Source organism: Bombina bombina, chromosome 6 (genome assembly GCF_027579735.1).
Source record: "Bombina bombina isolate aBomBom1 chromosome 6, aBomBom1.pri, whole genome shotgun sequence".
Taxonomy (NCBI): domain Eukaryota; kingdom Metazoa; phylum Chordata; class Amphibia; order Anura; family Bombinatoridae; genus Bombina; species Bombina bombina.
The window spans coordinates 1,011,472,648-1,011,489,709 of NC_069504.1; the positions used below are offsets into that span (position 1 = coordinate 1,011,472,648).

The 17,062-nt window shown below is 39.5% G+C and overlaps 1 protein-coding gene across 1 annotated transcript in view; it reads right to left on the reverse strand.

Annotated features, from left to right (window-relative positions):
- Positions 1–3,846: 3,846 nt before the first annotated feature.
- CD9 (CD9 molecule) overlaps positions 3,847–17,062 on the reverse strand; it is a 158,745-nt gene continuing 145,529 nt past the window's right edge. The window contains exons 7-8 of the mRNA XM_053718731.1: positions 7,783–7,866; positions 3,847–4,257 (exon numbers count right to left, since the gene is read on the reverse strand). Coding sequence (XP_053574706.1) covers positions 4,192–4,257; positions 7,783–7,866 — 150 coding nt within the window. The 3' untranslated portion in view covers positions 3,847–4,191. The remainder of the gene's footprint in view (positions 4,258–7,782; positions 7,867–17,062) is intronic.

Below are 17,062 nucleotides of genomic sequence, written 5' to 3' on the forward strand. Positions count from 1 at the left end.
GTGAAGCCCTTATTTACCATCGTAATAAACATGGCTTACCGGATCCCATAGGGAAAAATGACAGCTTCCAGCATTACATCGTCTTGTTAGAATGTGTCATACCTCAAGCAGCAAGAGACTGCACACTGTTCCCCCAACTGAAGTTAATTGCTCTCAACAGTCCTGTGTGGAACAGCCATGGATTTTAGTTACGGTGCTAAAATCATTTTCCTCATACAAACAGAAATCTTCATCTCTTTTCTGTTTCTGAGTAAATAGTACATACCAGCACTATTTTAAAATAACAAACTCTTGATTGAATAATAAAAACTACAGTTAAACACTAAAAAACTCTAAGCCATCTCCGTGGAGATGTTGCCTGTACAACGGCAAAGAGAATGACTGGGGTAGGCGGAGCCTAGGAGGGATCATGTGACCAGCTTTGCTGGGCTCTTTGCCATTTCCTGTTGGGGAAGAGAATATCCCACAAGTAAGGATGACGCCGTGGACCGGACACACCTATGTTGGAGAAAACGTTTTAAAATAAAACCGTTACTGTCACTTTAAATTTTAAACTGAACACACTTTATTACTGCAAATGTGAAAAAGTATGAAGGAATTGTTCAAAATTCACCAAAATTTCACCACAGTGTCTTAAAGCCTTAAAAGTATTGCACACCAAATTTGGAAGCTTTAACCCTTAAAATAACGGAACCGGAGCCGTTTTTATATTTAACCCCTTTACAGTCCCTGGTATCTGCTTTGCTGAGACCCAACCAAGCCCAAAGGGGAATACGATACCAAATGACGCCTTCAGAAAGTCTTTTCTATGTATCAGAGCTCCTCACACATGCATCTGCATGTCATGCTTCCCAAAAACAAGTGCGCAATAGAGGCGCGAAAATGAGACTCTGCCTATGATTAGGGAAAGCCCCTAGAGAATAAGGTGTCCAATACAGTGCCTGCCGGTTATTTTACATAATTCCCAAGATTAAAATAATTCCTCAAGGCTATGAAGTATAAAATATGCTTATATATAAATCGTTTTAGCCCAGAAAATGTCTACAGTCTTAAAGCCCTTGTGAAGCCCTTTTTTTCTTTATGTAATAAAAATGGCTTACCGGATCCCATAGGGAAAATGACAGCTTCCAGCATTACATCGTCTTGTTAGAAATGTGTCATACCTCAAGCAGCAAAAGTCTGCTCACTGTTTCCCCCAACTGAAGTTAATTCCTCTCAACAGTCCTGTGTGGAAACAGCCATCGATTTTAGTAACGGTTGCTAAAATCATTTTCCTCTTACAAACAGAAATCTTCATCTCTTTTCTGTTTCAGAGTAAATAGTACATACCAGCACTATTTTAAAATAACAAACTCTTGATTGAATAATAAAAACTACAGTTAAACACCAAAAAACTCTAAGCCATCTCCGTGGAGATGTTGCCTGTACAACGGCAAAGAGAATGACTGGGGAAGGCGGAGCCTAGGAGGGATCATGTGACCAGCTTTGCTGGGCTCTTTGCCATTTCCTGTTGGGGAAGAGAATATCCCACAAGTAAGGATGACGCCGTGGACCGGACACACCTATGTTGGAGAAAACCTGTTCGTTCCAGCCACATAAAAAACAGCCTATGAGCCCAATAAAATCTCACACATAAAGCATCATAAAATCAAAGCATCACATTTGATTAATCCCCACTGTTCAATAATCTCCCTCAGGAGATATTAACCCACGATTCTATTAAGATAAAAGGAGTCACACTGTGACCCTGTCTTCTTGCATTTTCAACATATGAAAAAATTGAAACGATCTTACCAGAATCCATGCTTTGGAACAGAAACACAACCTCTCAAGTGTGACAGTCTCGTAGCATCGCTCCTGACATGGACTTGAGTGAGAAAATAAGCAGGCAGTGAAACTCGTCAGCACGGATTGTTTAGGAGTTGTTAGCAGGCAGTCTAGATGGGTTCGCAGAAAGACTCACCCTGCATCTCCAGACTAACTTTTGTCAATGCTCTTACTTAAAACTCCAGTCCCATATCGAAGGGCAGATACCCTTCCTAAGGAACTACTCCAAATCTTCTGACACTTCTCTGCCATCCTCCTGTGACCAAAGGCAAAGAATGACTGGGGGATGGGGGAAGTGGGAGAGGTATTTAAGCCTTTGGCTGTGGTGTCTTTGCCTCCTCCTGGTGGCCAGGTTCAGTATTTCCCCAACAATAATGAATGAAGCTGTGGACTCTTATATTAAGAAGGAAAAAAAGTATAAAACTGTTAATACTTACTCCAAACATATTGTGTAAATAGAACTCTGAAATCTGCTCCTGAATGTTGCATGAATAAAGCAAAATATTCTACATTGTTTCTTTAACTGACCAAAAATGACCAATTAAGAAAAATCTCTACTTTAAGAAGGAAAATATATTTTTTTATGGCATGGTAAAGAACTCAGTACCTCTGTATTTATAAAGTTAGTATCTGATCTGATTGGTAGAAGTCTAATTCTTAAACTATGGAAAGATAAGAAGGTCCCTAATATGAAAATAACACAGGATCAAGATAAATGATACAATGTGTTTAGAACAATATGATGTACAACTAGGGTCAGGGAATGCAATTAAAACATTGTTAGACAAATGGAAGTCTTATATCCAATTCAAACCTATTTTTTTTCCATCAGTTTCTCTCCTTAAAGGGACATGAAACCCCAATTTTTACTTTCATAGTCACAAGATTTACATACATTATTAAAAAAAAAAAAAAAAAAGAGAAAAAAAAGCTCAACATCACTTTAAACCTAAAAAATTATCAGAAGACCGGCTGCTAGGTAAATGGCTGAATTCTTTTTATTAGTTTAAGTGAAGTCTTGTTATAATTTTTTAGGCTTAAAGTGATGTTGAGCTTTTTTTTTCTCTTTTTTATTATTATTTTTTTTTTAATAATGTATGTAAATCTTGTGACTATGAAAGTAAAAATTTGGATTTCATGTCCCTTTAAGGAGAGAAACTGATGGGGAAAAAAAATCAAAAGTACCTTCTATTGTACTGATTAACCAATTTTAAGTGCTATGCAAGCAAATATGATACTTGCGACCAGACAACTACAAAAAGAGAAAGCTGAGATAAGAATATTAAAGGGACATTTTTATAACTACCTATAACTTGCCTACATAATGTAAATAAATGGAAATCTTTGTTATAAACCCACCATTACTTTATGTAGGCTAAAACTCTATACTTGTATCTTCAGGCTAACCTCTACTTGAATACATCATAATGTCTAGTGTTCGTGATTAAAGGGATATGAAACCCAATTTTTTTTCTATCATCATTCAGATAGAACATGCAATTTTAAGCAACTTTCTAATTTACTTATATTATCAATTTTTCTTCGATCTCTTGCTATCTTTATTTAAAAAGCAGGAATGTAAGCTTAGGAGCCGAACGATTTTTTTGTTGAGAACCTGGGTTATGCTAGCTTATTGGTTTGCTAAATATAGCCACCAATAAGTAAGCACTATCCTGGGTGCTGAACCTAAGAAGGGCTGGCTCCAAAGTTTTAAATAACTGCTTTTTTTTTACAAGATAGCAAGAGAACAAATAAATTTATAGGAGTTACATAGGAAGTTGCTTAAAATTGCATGGTCTATCTGAATCATTAAAGAAAAAAAATTGGGCTTAGTGTCCCTTTAATGTCACTTTTTTAATGAACACAATGTACAAGCTGATAGGATTGCTATTTTGATTTGTAAAAAAAACTTGCTTCACAATTATTGTACGTAAATTTGCAGAATATAATGTCAACAGCAAATACAAAAAAAAAAAAACTGACCAGAATACACTTAATACAAATATAAAAAAATACAGATTTTTTTATATAATTTTATTTTTTTTATTAAGTACCAAATTATGTTCAACATAAGTTATACCATGATTACAATTTTTGTTTTAAAAAAAAAAAGCGAAAGACAAATCTAGTTGAATCCTCTGAATACGTTTCTGTAGTTATACAATATATATATATTTTTATATACGCATTAACCTATCAACAAATTGTGTACCTGTATCATTGGTTTTTCTTTAGACAAAAAAAAAAAAAAAGCTTAAAAAACAACTTTGCATTAAATGAAATATAGCACAACTTTTTTTTTTTTTAGAAAAGGTTTTTATGAACAAAACATTTGTTGAGACAGTGCAACCGATGAAATATCCATTATACCATTTCCCTGTTGTTTCGGATTGCACAGCAAAGCACCATACTGAAGATCATGCCAAAGATCTGCAAAAAACAAATGCATTTATCATATTAAAAGTTACAGTTCTTAATACTTATTGATCACTTTGTAAACACCTTGTAATTACAAGACATTTTTGATGTGTCGCTTTAAAACACATCAGCCAAGGCTAAAAACATTTTAAAAAAAACATCTCTTTTTTACAGCAATTGTTTATCAATAGCAAAACTCCACCCACTAGGTGCCTTAATTGGAGGAGCCAATCCGGCCTTTAGTTTGCAAACATCAAGGCTAGTAACGTTCACAATGTTAGTATAAAACACACTGTTTTGCAGATGTTATTAGCTAAAGCCAGTTAGTGAAAGATATGTAGCAAGGTTGGTCTTGCCAATTCAGCAGACTTCATTTTAAGCTCTGAAAATTAAAATAAATTTAGAGCAAAACTACATGAAAAGGGGACAAAAACAATGAAAGTATATTTTACAGTATTATGCATAACTAAAGATTTTATATAAAAATCGCAAGGTATCTACTGCCCCTTTAAGCCTAACCTTGCCACATATCTCTCCCTAATTTGAAGTTTGTTATATTATCACCTCTACTGAAGACAAACACTAGAATTGTTAACACAATGACAAGCCCTATCAACTCCAGAAGTAAGTCTGGATTGGCTTCTCCATATAAGGAACGGTAGTGGGTGGAGTTGGACCATTGAAAAATAGAAGCAAACAAGGTGTTAATCTGTACTAATAACCTTCTGACTCGGCTAATATGTTATATACTGGAAGACTGTAGAAAATGTGCAATTACAATATGTTTATGGTCCCTTTAAAATCCTGTAAACAAGAACAGTAAAGTTAATCCATTATTTTATAAATGTCTAAATTCCCATACCCTTACTTACCTTCCTTACTGAAGCAGAGCACTACAGCCAATCACTTCTATAGAGAGCGAAGGCTCCAGCTCATGCGATTTTCATCACTCTCTGCTTAAAGGGCTATAATAGTCTAAAAATAACAGTCATGCTGTAATCGGTTAGAGCATGTAACTTCGCAGCTATCGACCCTGCTTCTACTGTGTGTTTAATCCCTGCAAAAAGGGTTAAACATACAGTAGGAGTGATGCTTGGCACCAGTGTTCCTTCTAAGGCCAGAGTTTGTGAGTGGTCCAGCAGAGAACCCGTTAACCACACCCTGTAGTTAGCAAACATTACACAATGAAGACCACACTGTATGTTACCTGATTAACTGTTTCACTGCTGGGCTGCTCACAAAATCTGGTCTTAGATGGAACACTGCTTGAGTGCCGCAGTGCACTATGGGTCCCGAGCAGAACCTGCCGTTGATCCAATCAACTGTGCTAGTTGCACATCTGAGTTGTATGATTGGATCTGTGGCAGGTTCCACTCGCGACCTACAGTGCATTACTGTATAATTTAATGGGTTAAACACACAGTACTGCAGGGTTGTAAATCGTAAAATGACATGCGCTATCGGATTACAGCATGTAGTTTTTCAATTATGGAGCTTTAAGTGTCAATCCCAGGAGATCTCCAAGACCCACAATATTACTGAAAACAAGTAGTCACTACTACAGTTTCCCACTCACAGTTCTTAGCAGACTAGCAAATCTTGCCATTCCTAAAGCAGAAGGCACGATCGCAAGTGTTAGCGCTTTTGACTGACTGTAGAGTTCTCCTTAAAAGTGTCAGTCTATTACAACATTTTTATTGTTTAAAAAGATAGATAATCCATTAAACATTCTGCAGTTTTGCACATTCAACATGGTTATATTAATAAACTTAACCCCTTACCTTGTATCTAAGCCTCTTTTAACAGCCCCCTGATCACATGGCAATTATCTATTAACTTGCATTTTAGCCAATTAATGCTGTGTTCTACACAACTCCACGGGAAAGACCACAATGTTATCTATTTGGCCCATATGAACTAGCAGTCTCCTGTTGTGAAAAGCTAAAAAAGCATGTGATAAGAGGCTGTCTGTAGTGACTTAGAAACAGGCAGACATTTAGGTGTTTAAATCTTATAAAGTATATTAATGTAACAATATTAATTGTGCAAAGCTGAGGAATAAGCAGTAAAGGTGTTATCTATCTTTGTAAACTGTCCCTTTAAGTAAACACTAGGGGCCAAGTGAGGACGACAACGTGTAAAGTAAGGGTAGAGAGACTGAGTTTTATAAAGTAATATGTTAACAGAAAGAATCATTACTCCATAAAAGAGCTAGTGCAAATAAACAAAATCAAGAAAGACACTTGCTCATTCTTCATGCAGCGTGCACGGTCTCCCATGTACACTTCATGCAGCGTGCACGGTCTCCCATGTACACTTCATGCAGCGTGCACGGTCTCTGTGTACACTTCATGCAGCGTGCACGGTCTCCGTGTACACTTCATGCAGCGTGCACGGTCTCCGTGTACACGTCATGCAGCGTGCACGGTCTCCCGTGTACACGTCATGCAGCGTGCACGGTCTCCCATGTACACGTCATGCAGCGTGCACGGTCTCCCATGTACACGTCACGCAGCGTGCACGGTCTCCCATGTACACGTCATGCAGCGTGCACGGTCTCCCATGTACACGTCATGCAGCGTGCACGGTCTCCCATGTACACGTCATGCAGCATGCACGGTCTCCCATGTACACGTCATGCAGCGTGCACGGTCTCCCATGTACACATCATGCAGCGTGCACGGTCTCCCATGTACACGTCATGCAGCGTGCACGGTCTCCCATGTACACGTCATGCAGCGTGCACGGTCTCCCATGTACACGTCATGCAGCGTGCACGGTCTCCCATGTACACGTCATGCAGCGTGCACGGTCTCCCATGTACACGTCATGCAGCGTGCACGGTCTCCCATGTACACGTCATGCAGCGTGCACGGTCTCCCATGTACACGTCATGCAGCGTGCACGGTCTCCCATGTACACGTCATGCAGCGTGCACGGTCTCCCATGTACACGTCATGCAGCGTGCACGGTCTCCCATGTACATGTCATGCAGCGGGCACGGTCTCCCATGTACATGTCATGCAGCGTGCATGGTCTCACATGTACACTAGGTACCAGTTTCTACTGACAAATTGGAAGTGTTATGGCATTGTTTTTTGTATTATGTATTTGCTGGTTATGCAACTCTGTTTTTAATGGATGTTTAACATCTTTAGGTTTCCTGAAATAATGTAATAACATTTTTATTACCGATATAACTATTCAAAATGGTTGTTTTTTTTGAGTAAGAACAAGCTAGGTTATTTAATAATAATAAACTTAAACTTACATTTGTCTAGTCTGGTGGGTCTAACATGACCTCCACAATTAACTTTAATTGATGTATACTTAGGACTCCCAGTGAGATTATCTACGTCGTAGTCAAACACACACTATCAGTTTCTGGTGCATATCAAAATTAACAGAATAAAAAAAAATCAAAGCTTATTTGCGAAGATGCATTCTATTATGTAATCATTATGTATATAAATGATGGTTAAAGTGGAACAAATATGATCACATACTACAGTGAAATGTACATAATCAGCAACTTACCATGATTACTGCTACTCCAATCCCAATAGCTCCAACGATGTGAAACTTAGAAGTGAAAAAGCTTTCAATGGCTGATGGACATGACTGAAAGACAAGACATAAGGCATGATAGATTTCCACTGTACATTTTATTTCTAGATAAATTTGAACTTTACACTTTGATGGGGATGACTTTTTTGTTATTTTTCTGCAGGATGCAGATACAGGTTTCTAATCAAATTTAAAACGTATGTTTCATGACTAACGGTCCACAGCTTCCCTGTATAAAACCACGTCACCTAGATTATTCTCCAGTGAAATCCAGCATCAAATCTAGCACCCACTTTTTTGCTCAGCTTTTCTAGAAATGTTTTTTATATAGAAACTTAGCTGGTTCTTAAAAAACAAAATTTATGCTTACCTGATAAATTTCTTTCTTTTGCGATGTACCGAGTCCACGGATTCATCCTTACTTGTGGGATATTATCCTTCCTAACAGGAAGTGGCAAAGAGAGCAGCACAGCAGAGCTGTCTATATAGCTCCCCCCTTAACCCACCCCCCAGTCATTCGACAGAAGGCCAAGGAAGAAAAAGGAGAAACTATAAGGTGCAGAGGTGACTGAAGTTTTTAATAAAAAATACCATCTGTCTTGAATAGACAGGGCGGGCCGTGGACTCGGTATATCGCAAAAGAAAGAAATTTATCAGGTAAGCATACATTTTGTTTTCTTTTGCATGATGTACCGAGTCCACGGATTCATCTTTACTTGTGGGATACCAATACCAAAGCTTTAGGACACGGATGAAGGGAGGGGACAAGACAGGAACCTAAACGGAAGGCACCACTGCTTGCAAAACTTTTCTCCCAAAAATAGCCTCAGAAGAAGCAAAAGTATCAAATTTGTAAAATTTTGAAAAGGTATGGAGCGAAGACCAAGTCGCAGCCTTACAAATCTGTTCAACAGAAGCATCATTTTTAAAAGCCCATGTGGAAGCTACCGCTCTAGTAGAATGAGCTGTAATCCTTTCAGGAGGCTGCTGTCCAGCAGTCTCATAAGCCAAACGGATGATGCTTTTCAGCCAAAAGGAAAGAGAAGTCGCCGTAGCCTTTTGACCCCTACGCTTTCCAGAATAAAAAACAAACAAAGAAGATGATTGATGAAAATCTTTGGTTGCCTGCAAATAAAATTTCAAAGCACAAACCACATCCAAGTTGTGCAAAAGACGTTCCTTCGTACAAGAAGGATTAGGACAAAGAGAAGGAACAACAATTTCCTGATTGATATTCCTGTTAGTAACAACCTTAGGTAGGAACCCAGGCTTGGTACGCAAAATCACCTTATCAGCATGGAACACAAGATAAGGTGAGTCACATTGTAATGCAGATAGTTCAGAAACTCTTCGAGCTGAAGAGATAGCAACTAGGAACAAAACTTTCCAAGATAAAAGCTTAATATCTATGGAATGCATGCGTTCAAACGGAACCCCCTGAAGAACTCTAAGAACTAAATTTAGACTCCATGGCGGAGCAACAGATTTAAACATAGGCTTAAATCTAGCTAAAGCCTGACAAAAAGTCCGAACGTCTGGAACATCTGCCAGACGCTTGTGCAACAAAATAGACAGAGCAGATATCTGTCCTTTTAGAGAACGAGCTGACAATCCTTTCTCCAATCCCTCTTGGAGAAAAGCCAAAATCCTAGGAATCCTGATTTTACTCCAGGAGAAGCCTTTGGATTCACACCAAAAAAGATATTTACGCCATATCTTATGATAGATTTTCCTGGTAACAGGCTTTCGAGCCTGAATCAAGGTATTTATGACTGATTCAGAGAAACCCCGCTTTGATAGAATCAAGCGTTCAATCTCCAAGCAGCCAGTTGCAGAGAAATTAGATTTGGATGCTTGAATGGACCTAGAATCAAAAGGTCCTGTATCAGTGGCAGAGACCATGGTGGAAGAGATGACATGTTCACCAGGTCTGCATACCAAGTCCTGCGTGGCCACGCAGGTGCTATCAAAATCACTGATGCTCTCTCCTGTTTGATTCTGGCAATCAGATGTGGAAGGAGAGGGAAAGGTGGAAACACATAAGCCAGGTTGAACGACCAGGGTACTGCTAGAGCATCTATCAGTACAGCCTGAGGATCCCTTGACCTGGAGCCGTAACGAGGAAGTTTGGCATTCTGACGAGACGCCATCAGATCCAATTCTGGTGTGCCCCATAGCCGAACCAGTTGAGCAAACACCTCCGGATGGAGTTCCCACTCCCCCGGATGAAAAGTCTGAAGACTTAGAAAATCTGCCTCCCAGTTCTCTACACCTGGGATAAAGATCACTGACAGATGGCAAGAGTGAGCCTCTGCCCATGGGATTATCCTTGAGACCACTATAATCGCTAAGGAACTCTTTGTTCCGCCCTGATGATTGATATAAGCCACAGTCGTGATGTTGTCCGACTGAAACCTAATGAATCTGGCCGAAACCAGCTGAGGCCATGCCTGGAGAGCATTGAATATCACTCTTAATTCCAGAATATTTATCGGTAGGAGAGCCTCCTCCCGAGTCCACAAACCCTGAGCTTTTAGGGAATTCCAGACTGCACCCCAACCCAGAAGGCTGGCGTCTGTCGTCACTATAACCCATTCTGGCCTGCCGAAACACATTCCCAGGGACAGATGATCCTGTGACAAACACCAAAGAAAAGAGTCTCTGGTCTCTTGATCCAGATTTATCTGGAGGAGATAAATACCCATAATCCCCATTCCACTGATTGAGCATGCATAGTTGCAGTGGTCCGAGATGCAAGCGAGCAAATGGAACTATGTCCATTGCCGCTACCATTAGACCGATTACCTCCATACACTGAGCCACTGACTGCCGAGGAATGGAGTGAAGAGCTCAGCAGGTGAATAAAATCTTTGATTTCCTGACCTCCATCAGAAATATTTTTAAGTCCACCGAGTTTATCAGAGACCCTAGAAATTAAACTCTTGTGAGGGGGGAAAGAACTCTTTTACGTTCACCTTCCACCCGTGAGATCTTAAAAAGGCCAACACTAAGTCCGTGTGAGACTTGGCTAGTTGGAAGGTCGACACTTGAATCAGAATGCTGTCTAGATAAGGCGCCACTGCTATGCCCCGTGACCCTAGCACCTTCGTGAAGATTTGTGGCACCGTGGCCAACCTGAAAGGAAGAGCCACAAACTGATAATGCTTATCCAGAAAGGCGAACCTGAGGAACTGGTGATGATCTTTGTGGATAGGAATGTGTAGATACGCATCCTTTAAGTTCACGGTGGTCATATATTGACCCTCCTGGATCAATGGTAAGATAGTCCGAATAGTCTCCATCTTGAAAGATGGGACTCTTAGGAATTGGTTTAGGATCTTGAGATCCAGAATTGGTCTGAAGGTTCCCTCCTTTTTGGGAACTATAAACAGATTATAGTAGATCCCCTGCCCCTGTTCTGCTTTTGGAACTGGGAAGATCACTCCCATGGTAAAAAGGTCTTCTACACAGCGTAAGAACGCCTCTCTTTTTGTCGGGTTTACAGACAATTGAGAAAGATGGAACCTCCCCCTTGGAGGGGAATCCTTGAAATCTAGAAGGTATCCCTGGGTTACAATTTCTACTGCCCAGGAATCCTGAACGTCTCTTGCCCAGGCCTGCGCAAAGAGAGAGAGTCTGCCCCCTACTAGATCCGGTCCCAGATCGGGGGCTACCCCTTCATGCTGACTTAGTGGCAGCAGCAGGCTTTTTGGCCTGTTTACCCTTGTTCCAAGCATGATTAGGTCTCCAGGTTGGCTTGGATTGAGCAAAGTTCCCCTCTTTGGTCCTTGTCTTATTTGACTTATCCTGAGGGAGGGTATGACCCTTCCCTCCAGTAATATCTGAAATGATCTCTTTCAGTGCAGGCCCGAATAAGGTCTTACCTTTGAAAGGGATGGACAAAAGCTTAGATTTAGATGACACATCAGCTGACCAGGGCTTAAGCCATAACGCTCTACGCACTAAAATGGCAATACCTGAATTCTTTGCCGCTAACTTAGCAAGATGAATAGCGGCGTCTGTAATAAAAGAATTAGCCATCAGGCTTCCAGAGCCTCAAACCAAAAGGCAGCTGCAGTGGTTACAGGAACAATGCATACTATAGGTTGAAGAAGAAAACCTTGATGAACAAAAATTTTCTTTAGGAGACCCTCTAATTTTTTATCCATAGGATCAATGAAAGCATAACTGTCTTCAATAGGTATAGTTGTACGCTTAGCCAGAGTAGAAATATCCCTTTATGGTGTCAGAAATGTGGAAAATTTTCTAAAAAAAACAGGAGGGGGAGCGAACTGAATACCTGGTCTATCCCACTCCTTAGTAACAATGTCCGAAATCCTCTTAGGGACCGGAAAAACATCAGTGTAAAAAGGAACCTCTAAATATTTGTCCATTTTACACAATTTCTCTGGAACTACAATAGGGGTCACAATCATCCAGAGTAGCTAAAACCTCCCTAAGCAATAAGCGGAGGTGCTCTAGCTTAAATTTAAATGCCGTCATATCTGAATCTGTCTGAGGGAACCTCTTTCCTGAATCAGAAATCTCTCCCTCAGACAGCAAATCCCTCATCCCTACCTAAGAACATTGTGAGGGAATATCGGATACGGCTACTAAAGCGTCAGAAGGCTCAGCATTTGTTCTTAACCCAGAGCTACTGTGCTTCACTTGCAACCCAGGCAGTTTAGATAAAACCTCTGTGAGGGTAGTATACATAACGGAAGCCATATCTTGCAAGGTGAAAGAATTAGACGCACTAGAAGTACTTGGCGTCGCTTGTGCGGGCGTTACCGGTTGTGACACTTGGGGAGAACTAGATGGCAAAACCTGATTTCCTTCTGTCTGATAATCATTTAATGCCAAATTTTTATTAGTCAAAATAAGCTGTTTGCAATTTATAGACATATCAGTGCAAGTGGGACACATTCTAAGAGGGGGTTCCACAATGGCTTCTAAACAAGTTGAGCAATGAGTTTCCTCAGTGTCAGACATGTTTAACAGACTAGTAATAAAGCAAGCAAGCTTGGAAAACACTTTATTTAAAGAAAAAAAACACAATTTGCAAAAACGGTACTGTGCCTTTAAGAGAAAAAAAGGCATACACAAACTGCAAAAAAGGTTAAAATTGCTTCAAATTTTCCGAAATTTTAACAGTGTACCCACTAAGCTTTAGAAGGATTGCACCACAAGTAAATAAGCAATAAACCCACAAATGACAAAACCGGATTGAAATTTGTCTAAAACCGGTTAAAAACCCCTATTAGCACCTTGCCACAGCTCTGCTGTGACCCTACCTGCTCTTAGGAACGATAATATGGGGTTAAAGCTTCAAATAGGCCCTCAGAAGACTATCAGGACCTCAAGGAGAAGTTGCTTGCTGCTTGTCTGTAAAACTAAAAGCGCAACTGAGGCGCGAAAATAGGCCCCGCCCACCTCACTTGATGTTGCTGGGGCCTACACAAATCTAACAAACCTTGTTTGAAAACCATGTGGGTTATAACAACCCCAAAAAAGCCAAATGACCCATCAAGCAAACGTCCCATAAACATAAAAAAACGTTATTCCCAGACACACACAAACGTTTGTCCCACTTTCTCATAAACAAACTGAGTGCCCAAAAAAAACTTAGCCCTTCATGCAAGCTAGTAAAGCCTCTTTCATACTAGGATTACTGCTTACCCTTCCCCTAATGGGGATACTGTCAGCCTTTCTGAGTTAACACAGTCTCTACAGAAAATATGACTGAACATACCTCATTGCTGTATAGCAAGAAACCGTTCCTCACACTGAAGTTTTCCTGTACTCCTCAGCTTCTGTGAGAATAGCAGTGGACCTTAGTTACAAATGCTAAGATCATAATCCTCCAGGCAGAAATCTTCATCTATGTCCTGCCTGAGAATAAATAGTACAACACCGGTACCATTTAAAAATAACAAACTTAATTGTAGATAAAATAAAACTAACAGCTTAAAGGGACATTATACACTCATTTTTTCTTTGCATAAATGTTTTGTAGATCTATTTATATAGCTCATAATTTTTTTTTTTTTTTTAAATAAATGTATAGTTTTGCTTATTTTTAAATAACATTGCTCTGATTTTTAGACTCCTAACCAAGTCCCAAAGTTTTATGTGAATACCGTCAGCTACCTTCTCCAGCTTGCTCCTGTTTGCGTAAAGGGTCTTTTCATATGTAAAAGAAGGGGGAGGGGGGGGAGTGTCTTATTTGCCACTTGCAGTGGGCTTTCCAGCTACCTTTTCAACAGAGCCAAACTGACAGCTTCAAAGTAAGTTTTTAAACAGTTTTATACTGGATTTTTATATCAGTATCTGTGCATCTTATTCTTTATAGTAGTGTCCATTACATGCAGTTATATGAAAATGAGTGTATACTGTCCCTTTAACACCTCTTTCACTTTACCCTTCCTGCTTAGAGCCGGCAAAGAGAATGACTGGGGGGTGGAGTTAAGGAGGGAGCTATATAGATGGCTCTGCTGTGGTGCTCTCTTTGCCACTTCCTGTTAGGAAGGATAATATCCCACAAGTAAGGATGAATCCGTGGACTCGGTGCATCATGCAAAAGAAAGTAAAATTTTAGTCATACATATATAAAAAATGTTTTCAAATTCATTTTAACGTATGAATTTACAATCTGGGCTATTATTTAGAGTAAGAAAGATTTAATTGGGTTCTATTTTCTATTTCTGCATTTTTCAGTTTTACAAGTGAAGCCATAAGATAGTTAGAAAAAGTACAACAGCAAGGAGTAAATAATGGACTTTTTTATTGTACATAATAAAACCAATTTAGAGACACATAAATCAATGTTTATGTATAGCTGATTTCATGCAAAAGCTGAACCATATATGAGAGTGATGAAGGTGCCAAGTGCCTGACACAGCAAAAACTGGAGTAGAAAAAAAATGAATATGTAAAAGGTATTGAAGATTGTTACGAAGATACCAAGGAACGGAGTTATACAAGGCCACAGACAGAAAAGGTGATATCAAGGTACAGGTGGCCCTCGGTTTACAACGGTTCAATTTGAGCCGTTTCAGAATAACTTTTTTTTCAGTCATGTGACTGCTGTTGAAAAGCATTGAGAAACAGTGCATTGATTAAAATAGCCAGTAGGTGGAGCAGTCCCCTTGTGTTGCAGCAAAGATATGCAAGCCAAGCAAGATGAAATTAATCAGACCTGAGCTATCAAGCAGCGTGCAAAGGAACAAGATCTTCCTGTCTATAAATCAGTCCAGATTGGAATGCATAGAAAGAACTGTTTGCAGAAAAATTCAAGTAAAGTCTGTGTTGTGTGGTTATTTTATTAGGTTTATAATGCTGTTTAGCATTTAAAGTCTTCATTTCAAAGCTTTAAAAATAATGTATTAGGTGTTACTTATGACAATTTTGAGAGGGGCCTGGAACCTAACTCCCTCACTTCCCATTGACTTACATTATTAACTGTGTTTCAATTTACAACAGTTTCGATTTACAACCATTCCTTCTGGAACCTAACCCCGGCGTAAACTGAGGGCTACCTGTATATCAGGGTAACATGAACATTAGACCACAGTATAAACCAATGAAAATCCCAAGAGCTGTAGGCAATTGAGATGTCGCCCATCTTAGGGGCAAAAATGTCTACAAATAAAAATGGGGTCCATATAGCAGAAAAAAAACTGATTGCAGATTTGGAAAATTGGTGTCTTCATTCTCATACACAAAAGCAATGTTTTAACTGCAGACGAGGCTCTTTGAAAAAATTTGAGATAATTGGAAGTAGGCAATGCATGGCACACACAAACACATGATTCTAGACATAAATCAGGGGCTGAGAATAAGTTAAGCTCACAAGAAAAAGTGATGTGTAGTATCACAGGATAGAGAGGAACCTGCCAAGCTTAAAAGAAGATTAACCAAGCTATATGGTGTGTGAAAGAAAAAAAGCCTGGAAACAATGGGCTTGTTACCACTAATACCCACCCTGTAAATGTAGACACTACAGAAAGCCATATATTAAGTGGTGCTAGTAGAACAGGTCTTGTCTTGTATTAGGTTTACCTGGTGCTTTTCAGAGAACCCTTTCGGCTTACCCACTCTCAGTGCTTGCAAATCCCCATATGGGTGCACAGTGGTGGGGTGGATTAAGCAGTCAACAGAAGCACCAGCAAGTCAAAACTACACTAACTTCCTCCCTGCTTAAAGGGACATTAAAACCAAACTAAATATTTTGCGATTTAGACAGAATACCATAATAAAAACTTTACAATTTACTTCAGTTAGCAAATTTGCTTTGTTCGCATGGTATTCTTTGTTGAAGGGATACTTGGATAGGTAACTGGAGCACTGAATTGCAGGAAATAGTGCTACCATCTAGTGCTTTTGCAAATGGATAATATTTTTGCAAAACTGCCGCTATATAGAGCTCAAGACACGTGCACACTCCTGAGCTTACATTCCTGCTTTTCAACAAAGGATACCAAGACCACTCAACAATAGAAGTTGCTTCAAATTACATGCTCTATAAAAAAAATGTGTTTCATGTCCCTTTAAATTCCCTTTGAGTTTAGCACCTACCCAGCAATTATTTTGTGGCGGAGGGGGGACACCTGCAAAAGTGCTACTGACCAGAGATGTGGGTAGCAATTATTGGAGGGAGCTACACACAACTCTTCATACATATGTGTGCTATTTGTTCTGAATTGTCCACTGGGATATTAAAGGGATACTGAGCCCAATTTTTTTTTCATGATTCAGATAGAGCATACAATTGTTTAAGCAACTTCCTGATTTACTCCAGTTATCAATTTTTATTTATTCTCCTGGTATCTTTACTTATAAAGCAGGAATGTAAAGCTTACAAGTCGGCCCATTTTTGGTTCAGCACCCTGGATAGCGCTTGACAAATGGTGGGTACATTTAGCCACCAATCAGCAAGCTGTACCCAGGAGCTGAACCAAAGATGGGTCCGGCTCTTAGCTTACATTCCTGCTTTTTCAAATAAAGATACCAAGAGAATGAAGAAAAATTGATAACAGGAGTAAATCAGAAAGTAGCTTAAACAATTGTATGCTCTATCTGAATCATGAAAGAAAAGAATTGGGTTCAGTAACCCTTTAAAAAAAAAAATAAAAAAAAAATGTAAGCACTGGCCCCGTTTACTATAAACTGTAAATTCCTATTCTCCAGCCGCTGTATCACGTAACATCAACTAATAAAAATGCATACATGCATATGCTGTGCACATGCT